Here is a 9,513-nt window from a genome sequence, read left to right as displayed (position 1 = left end):
TTCTTGTTGAATGGACAAGCAATTCATTGTCTAATCTTCAGTGAGTGGGAGGTACCTCACAGTAAACCACCACTTCTAGAGGCATCCCCAAAAGCACCAAGAAAAGGATGAATGGAACTCACCTTTCTCTGCACTGGAACCCCATTTAGATGAGCTCATTACATTCCAATCCTGCAAGATCGTGCGCTGGTCAGTTGTCTGGTAGTTTAGGTTTGAAATTGGAACGAAGTGAGAAATGTAGGCCATTCAACAGTTCCCAAAAAGAGATTTACTTGGCCATAGCAGAGTATTCAACAAGATACGCTTTTGAAAACCCCTTGAGTTGATTCAGTTAAAGCAAAGGATCTAAGAGCTCTTGGAGCTCTCTTCTCCAGTCTGCTTTATCAGGAGATGAGGAAATAGTCAATAGTCCTCAGTGTCTGAACCAACAAAGTCTTTAGGAAGATCTCAATTCCTTTTAAGGAAAAACTAGGCTAACTTGCATGGGGGTAGTTCCTACTACATATGGCATAAACAGGAACCTAAGCACCAGTAGAACTGATAAGGCTGTCAGCAAACACTTTTTTATAGCTATCTCCTTTTGTTAGAAGATACTCAATCATTCTATGTACAAAACTTCCAGTCAGCATTATACAGTACTGCCTATAATCTGTAAATTTGTAGAATCTTTCAGAAACATTGGATATTTAATAAACAGAAACCAAAACTTATAATGATGAAATTTTTATTTCCTGAAAAATTAAGAATATATAAGTGTATACAGAGTTCAAAAGCTGAGTGGTATAAAATTAACATGTGATGTGTAAATAAGCATTTATGAAGTCAATTTGGTTTTTACAACAGAAGTTCTATTATAATTTCATAAAATAGTTCAAAGTACAGTTTTATAGAATTAAAAACCTCTAAGATAAGATGGAGATAGCTAAATGGCCATTGTATTACTCATAATTTGGACAGCTAGGTGGCTCAGTGGATATGGCAATGGGCCTAGAGCCAGGAAGATTTTATCTTCATGAGTTCAAATCCAGCCTCAGACACTTACTAGTGATGTGACTTTGGACAAGTCACTTAACCCTGTTTGCCTCAGTTTTCTCATCTGTTAAATGAATGCCAGAGAAGGAAATAGGTTTACTACTCCAATAGCTTTGCCAAGAAAACCCCAGATGGGGTTGGAAAAGAATCGGACATGACTGAGAAACAAGTGAACAACTACTCATAATTTAAAACAAGTTTAATTTTTGTTTTTTGAAAAGTGACTTGGGATGTCATTTTACAGAAGTCATTTATTATTACATATTTTCTAAATGGTCAAGGGTAACAGCTTACAAATAATCATTATTCCTAAACATGCTGAAGAGAAGAAAACTATTTGCCCCCAAACACTTATATGTTAATGGGATAAAAATTCAATCCACTTTAATTTTTCCTTCCCAAATGCTACTGCAAGGATTTTTAAGAGTTTTGCTCAAGTCAAACTGAAATGATAAGATAATTCAAAACTGAGAGTCAAGGATGATATCCCTGTCTAAGAACCGTAAATACAAACAGCAACTCTTTAAGTAGAGAAAGTACATATAAAAATATATATTTTGTTTAAAATGCAATTAGTTATGTTGGTTACCTAGTAAATAAGAAAAATAGAGAAATTATTAAAATTACACATCAATTATTCCAATTATTGCTAGACAGCCAAAACCAAGTTAATACACTAGAAACTGCCATAAGTTGGTACAAATGAAAGATCCACAATGAGAAACTGCTTTAACAGATAACACTTCTTTGAAAAATGGTCACTTCTGAAAGGATAATCTGAAATTAGAATCTTGAGGTACAAGGTAAAGCTACATCATGTGAGATTCTGAATTATTATGGTTACAAGGTGCATTACTCTTTGTGTAATCCAAGTGCTCAATGAAAAGATCTCATTAAGAAATCTCATTTATATTTTTCAAAAAAGACAACTGAATAGAGCAAGAAAAAAATCATAAAAAATTGAGTTTTTGTCCCTTTGTGACAATATCTTAATTTTTCAAAACAAAAACAAAAAGAGAAACTAATCTTTCCACCAAGTTAGAGTTACAAATTTAATTAAGCATCTGTAAAAAGCACTTTACTTTGTATGGCCACATCTATACAAAAGATTAAACAATCTTTCCGGACAATATTACTTAATATTATAGTCAGTAGAAAAAAAAACAACCTCAACACTGTATAATATTTTTCATGATACAAAATTTCATGATGTCAATAACCTCTCAATATTGTCATATAAATTATTAGACTTGATAAAAATACCAATTCAATTTTAGACTGTTTTGAGTTCTAAACTCTTTAACTTTAATCATGGGTTTCCTAATAACTTAAAAATAGATTAGAGGAAACATGTAAAACAGCTGCCTGAGTTTTAAAAACATATGTGAACCAAAGGAAAACAAAACGTAAGTAAACAAACAAAACAAAACAAACAAGTAAAATAACTTCCAATGTAAACACTGAAAATATAGCTCAAAACAAACAAAAAATGGAAAACTAAATAATTTTCATTACGTTAGACAAAATTAAAAATAGGGATATCTTAAAATCTGTTTTAACTAGATTATGTTTCAGCATCAGAATATACTTTCTGGCTAAGTCATTTTACACTTCAATTCATATGCTATAAAACTGCGTGTACACATAGTATGTGTATAAGAGAGAGAGTGTGTGTGTTTTAAACTGCATTCTGTAAAGTCAATGTGCAGTTTAAAAAGCACTAAGGTCCCCTTTTTGTATTCCAATACTGTATGTGACTTCCTGGATAAAGAAAAAGTACTGTTTTGATGCCCTGAATCACTGATTAATGGCTTTAGGAAAGTGAGTAGTATGTACATTTTCTAACAATCAAATAGCAGACATAATTAAACTGCAAACATGAGATTTTATTCTATATATAAATCTTGCCAAGAAAATTATCCATTTTAATCACAGGGATTGAGGCCTGCCTTGTGATTTCAGTGTTATAGGGAAATCCAAGGTGAGAAAACTTCCTCTACCAATGAAGGCTAGGACCTTTTCTGTCACTCAGAGTTGCCTAGAGCACTGAGAGGTTAAGTGACTTGTCCAGAGTTTACACAGTGGGAAACAAGACTTAAAATGGGGTCAAGGCTTTGAGGCCTGCTCTCTATCTATTATGCTATGCTGCTTCTCATTTTAATTCAAAAAAGTTTTTAGACTGCAAGATAATAAACCAGTATTTTCCATAATTACATTTTCCCCCAAACTCTAAATTCAGTTCAATATTGATTAAGTGCCTGTGTACTACACACTGGGGAAGCGAAGGCAAAGATGAACAGTACCTCAAAACAGCTCTTCTGCTGAGAGAGATATAAAAACAAATACAAGTTAGAGAGTGATTGGGAACACACAAGTGCTCCAGGACTATCTGAGAAGACAGGAAGAGGAACCTATCGGCTATGGGTTCCAGGAAGTACAAAACAAAGCACCTTGCTATAGCCTTGAAGAAAAGTTAAGGAATATAGGATGAGTAGGGTGTGCACTGCAGGACTGAGAGATGGCAGTCACAGTGAATGCACACAACTGGAGATTATATACATGAAGAGCATGGCAGTCTGGTATGAGCAGAACATGTGGCTGTATGTGAAGGTGAATAAAGCTAACAACTGAAATTCAGATTTTTCTTTTTGAATGTCACCAAAAAAAGTTATTGATACAATACTTTGACAGCCAATCAATGGTTCCCTCAAATTATAACAAGATCCAAATACATTCACTTTTATACAAGAATTGCATATGCACATCCAAGTGAACAAAAAATAGGCATATTTAACAAACTGCAGGCACAATGACCTGTGATTTCCTGGATGTAGGATTCCCTCCATCAAATCTAAATATTGCATATGGTTTAGAGCTGGAGGTTCAGAAAGGTTAACATCAGAAGGACAAGGTGGATCAAGTGATGGAAATTTTAAATTTTTACCATAATTTATCATAATTTCTCTTACCTCTGCAAATTTACTTTAAATACAAGTAATTCTAAGAAGATACTCTAATTCTACTATGAAAAAAATTTTCATTCCATTATTTGTTTTCTTTGCCTTAGGGATAAAAAAAATGCACCGTGTCAGTTGATACAGTTTGATTCTTCAAGGCATTCTTAAATTCCAGTCCTTCTATAAATCACTTGCCTATAGTCATATACATAGTAAGAGATCAGGTAGGATTTGAACTTGGGTCTTCTGAACTCCAAGTTTGGCATCCTATCCATTATGTTACATTGTGCTATCCTAAGCCTATCACATATTCAGATAAATTTTTGTGAAAAATTTTAAAACACTGAAATGGAAGTGTCATCCACTCAGTATCTTATACCACTGCCACATATTTGCATGGCCTTTTCCTTTGAAGAGCTCAAACTAAATGGAACAAACTGGAATTTTTTTAAAAGATCTGGGCACACTTCTATTTCCTTTCATGTTTCACAGAGCTGGAAGAACATGTGGTCTAAAGAAGCTCTAAATGAGATAGGGATTTGGATTGGACCTGTGATTTCTAAGGCTACAAAGTGCAGAGCAGTCTTCACTGGTAGAGGAAATTCCTCACCAGGAGCTCCCAAAACCAGTGAAATCACAGGAACATAATTATATACAAATGTAAACATTTATATAAAGCTATTCAAATGCATATTTATAAAGATAATTGGAAAGGTACCTAAAATAGCATTTTTATATAAAATTTCCATATTAAAATATTGCTCATAATAAATAAGAGGTGAATTCATGAATTTTTCCCCTCTTAAAATTCAATTTAGTAGCTTAGTCTGACCTAAGGCTTTAGTCAACATTTTTCTATTGATATGGCAGATATTCACACAAACAATAATGATTATAATAAACTCACACTGTAATGGTACAACAGTAAGCAAAACATTAAAGAGTGAGTGTAAGATGGAGGATAAGAGGGCAAAGGAGAACATATGCAATTGTAGGGAAATTGTAAAAAAAAAAGAAAAAAATAGCTTTAAAAATGAACCAAAATCATCGCCTACTAACTTAAAATCATCAAGACCTGACATTTAAAATAGATTGAATGAAAAAACCTTTGACAAAATACAACACCCATTTCTATTAATAACACTAGAGAGCAGAGGAATAAATGGTGCTTACATTTAAATGGTAAGTACTACCTACCTAAAACCATCAGTAAACATCTGTAATGGGCATAAACTAGAAGCTTTCCCAATAAAATCAGGGGTGAAGCAAGGATGCCCATTTTCCACCACTACTATTCAGTAGTATACTAGAAATGCTAACTATAACAGTAAAAAAAGAAAAAGAAACTGAAGGAATTGGATTAGGCAATGGGGAAACAAAACTATCACTCTTTATAGATGATATAATGTTATATGTTATACTTGGAGAATGCTAGAGAATCAACTAAAGAAACTTGAAACTATTAACAACTTTAGCAAAGTTGTAGGATACAAAATAAATCCATATAAATCATCAGCATTTCTATATGTTACCAATAATGCTCAGTGGCAAGAAATAGAAAAAAATTTCATTTAAAAAAACTCTGGCAATATAAAATACCTGGGAGTCTACCTGCCAAGACAAACCCAGGGACTATAAGAACACAATTACAAACACTTTTCACACAAGTAAAGAGAGATCTAAAAAACTGGAAAAATATTAATTGCTCATGGACAGGATGAGCCAATATAACTAAGCTGACAATTTTAACTAAATTAACTTACATATTCAGTGTCATACCAATCAAACTAACAAAAAATTATTCTATAGAGCTAGAGAAAAAATCATAACAAAATTCAACTAGAAGAAAAAAAGATCAAGAATATCAAGGGAATTAATGAAAAAACATGCAAAGGAAGGTGGTCTAGCTGTACCAGATCTCAGACTGTACTATAAGCAATAATTATGTATCAGCAGAATAGATTAGGTACACAATACACTACAGTAAATAGCCACAGTAATCTAATGTTTACTAAACCTAAAGATCCAAGCTTTTGGGACAAATAATCATTATTCAATAAAAACTGCAGGGAAAACGGGAAAACAGTATGACAGAAACTAGGTCTAGAGAACATTTCAAACCATATACCAAGATAAGGTCAAAATGGGCACATGATTTACACATAAAAGCATGATACAGCAAATTAGGAGAGCATGGAATAGTTCACTTTTCAGATCTATGGATGGCATATAAATGTAATGGAATATTATTGTGCTCTAAGAAATGAAAAGCAGGAAAATCTCAGAAAAATCTGCAATTCTTACATGAACGGATACAAAGTGACAGAACCATGAGAACATTGCCCATTATAACAGCAATACTGTATGATGAAGAACTGTGAATGACTTAGCTATTTCTCAGAAATACAATGAACCAAGACAATCCCAAAAGCTTCATGATGAAAAATGCTATCCACCTCCAGAGAAAGAACGGATGCTATCTGAACACAGACTGAAGTACACTATTTTTCACTTTTTTTGTTTGCTCAAGTCTTTTTGCACAAAATGATTAATATGGAAATGTCTTACATGATTGCCCATGTATAACCTATATCAGAATGCTTACTGTCTCAGGTGGAGGAGGGTTGGATAGAATTTGGAACTTTAAACTTAAAAAAACCACAACAAATGTTAAAAATTGTTTTTACATGTAAATAAAATATTTTAAAAATTGTACTTAAAATAGATCAGATGCCATTGAAAAGATTCCAAATGTTTTCAAAAGGATGCCACAACTTTCCAACATACTTATTGGAAGTCTGTCTGCACAACTGACAAATGAATCAATAAAATTAATTAAGTATAAGTCCTGTTCAGTTACTTATGGGAAGGTTGCACTTCATTCCTTGTTTCCCTGCTTGAAGACATGGCAATTTGGAATGATTCTTAAGTAGTTGTTCGATGGCAATATGTCGGACATGGAGTTCTGAAGCCAAAGAATCCTTTTCTTGTACTTGGTGTGCCAGCTGCTCAAATATTTCTAAAAGAATGCAAGTAAGTTTTATTTTTAGTATCTAAAAAGTTCATGATTCACAGTTCATAGTGATTCACTTTCCAAATAATTTAAATTGAATGCATTATCCAAATTTTTCTATTAAAAATAATCTCTATCCCTAAAAAAACCCCAGAACTCTAGATACTCAATGAAATTAATTACATTAATATCATATTGAAATTAAGTTGTAGTAGTTTCAACTGCCCCACACTTCTCTTTCCTTAACATGAAGATCTTTACTTGTTTTACTGAGAAATGGGGCCATTAAGAGACAGGCTCCCTTTTTTCTCCTTCTCTTCATCTCAAAATCCCTTGATGTTGTTCAATCATATCTGACGCTTCATGATCCCCTCTGAAGTCTTCTTTGCAAAGATACTAGAGTAGTTTAACATTTCCTTCTCCAGCTCATTTTACAGAAGAGGAAACTGAGGCATACAGGGTTAAGTAACTTGCCCAGGGGAAGGAACACAGATACTATCTGAGGCCAGATTTGAACTCATGAAGATGAATCTTCCTGGCTCCAGGCCCAGCCCTCTATCCAATGCGTCACCTAGCTGCTCCCCTTAAATACTTTGATATCACCCCCCCCCCCCCCATTGTCTTCTCCTTTTCCGGAGTCTCAATAACAAGGCATGTCTTTCCTCTGCCGTGGCTACCTCTCCTATACCTGTGATTCATCTCCTTCCATCTTCAACTTCTCCCTACGTACTGGTTCTTTTCTTACTAATAATGCCTTCAAACATATCTAAGTTTTCCCCATTCTGAAAGAAAAATAACTTAAACCCTATTATATGAAACTGTACCTGCTCTTAAGGAGCTTATATTCTAACAGCTGCTTAGAGGTACAGTAGATAGAATGCTGGACCTGGAGTCAGAAAGACTGCCTCAGACAGCTGTGTAATCCTGAGCAAGTTGCTTACCCTCTATATGCCTTAATTTTCTTTATTGTAAAATGGTGGTAATAATCTGCCTCCCAGTGGTGTTGTTAGGACAACGGATATTTGTGAAAGTGACTTGCAAACCTTAAAAATGTTACGAGGTGCTATTATTATTATAATGGGGAGACATGATATACAAGTCTAAGCATGGTATACAAAAGAATACAAAGTAATTCTGAGAGGTAGTGCAGCAAGGTGGGGTGGGAAGTGAGGAGAGGTTAGGAAAGGCTTTACATAGGAGGCCACTCTTGAGTTATACCTTGAAAGGAAAGAGGAATTTTGTGAGACAGGTGAAACTTATGTTCTAGGCATGGATGACTGTCAATGCAAGAGCACAGTGATAAAAAATGCATTTTCTGTGTGAGGAACAGAAAGCAGGCAAGCAAAGTGGGAGCAGGGATAATATAAGAGAGTGGGGGAAAATAGGCAAGGGCTTTAAAATCTTCAAAGAGGAGAATACGTTTGATTCTAGAGGTAATAAAGAGCCACTGGAACTGAGGAGGGGAGTGATGTAATCAAATCTGGACTTAAAAATCACTTTGGCTGTGGTGATGTCAGATGCCTTAGAGCAGGGAGAGGCGAAGTGGAGACCAAACCTTAGTTCTGAAACACCAACTGCCTGCTGAATAGTTCAGAGTCCATGTTCCAGGCACATCTCAAACTCTCCATATCCAACAGAGAATTGATCTGTAACGCCATCCTTCCCCCAAACTTTCCTATTTCTGTTATCACTCCTTCTGCACTCTTGGATCCTGCCAAACTGGCTTTCATTCTGTTCCTCACACATAAGACTCTTCTCCCATCTCTGTGCTTTCACACTGGCTGTCTCCTGTGCTGGAAAGTACTTCTTCCTCACCTTGTTGTTGTTCATCCTGTGTTTTGGGAGCAGTTCAATGACATCATGGGATGATGTCCTCACTCATGTGGGAATTGGATGTAAGCAAGGCAGAGTTGTACCAAGCTGTCAGCCTAACTTTCTCTTCCAGAGTCACTGAACTACCTTGTGTTTCTTTTGCACACAGTCTTCCCCACTAGAATGCTAAAGGTCCTCAAGGGCAGGGATAGTTTTATTTTTGAGTTTGTAGGTCCAGTGCTTAGCACGGTGCCTGGTATGTCAGGTGTTCAACAAATGCATGTTCATTGATAATTCCAAATTACTTTCCAGAATGGCTGGACCAACTCAGGGCTCCACCAAGAGCATATCATTTGCCTCTCTTCCAACAGCTAATACTAATTGGTTTTTTTTTTTTGCTCAGTGAGAAATGAAAACTAAGAATTGATGTGATTTATAATTCTCCTATTAATTATGATTTGCAGCAATTTTTCATATGGCTCAATGATTTGCAATGCTTCATATACTTTAACCACTTTACCCACTGGGGAATAATTCTTCGTCTTATGTATTATTAAATCTCTACACAACTTGGATTTCAGATCTTGATCAGATATATGATATAAACTGATGCCTTCTCTTTTTATCTTAGAGTGCCATTGAGTTTGTCTGTCACATAATCAATCTTATTTTTTTTTGTAATCATACCTATTTCCTTAT

At 34.8% G+C, this 9,513-nt stretch overlaps 1 protein-coding gene across 4 annotated transcripts in view; it reads right to left on the bottom strand.

Annotated features, from left to right (window-relative positions):
* Positions 1–5,978: 5,978 nt before the first annotated feature.
* The window catches only part of C5H21orf91 (chromosome 5 C21orf91 homolog), a 28,601-nt gene continuing 25,066 nt past the window's right edge, over positions 5,979–9,513 (bottom strand). For all 4 annotated transcript variants that reach the window (XM_072614964.1, XM_072614963.1, XM_072614965.1 and 1 more), the window contains one exon: positions 5,979–7,008. In XM_072614964.1, the coding sequence (XP_072471065.1) occupies positions 6,842–7,008 (167 nt within the window). In that variant the 3' untranslated portion in view covers positions 5,979–6,841. The remainder of the gene's footprint in view (positions 7,009–9,513) is intronic.

The sequence above is a fragment of the Notamacropus eugenii genome, chromosome 5, assembly GCF_028372415.1.
Source record: "Notamacropus eugenii isolate mMacEug1 chromosome 5, mMacEug1.pri_v2, whole genome shotgun sequence".
Lineage (NCBI taxonomy): Eukaryota > Metazoa > Chordata > Mammalia > Diprotodontia > Macropodidae > Notamacropus > Notamacropus eugenii.
The sequence above is the reverse complement of the archived record's forward strand: the minus strand, read 5'-3'. Positions and strand labels throughout refer to the sequence as shown.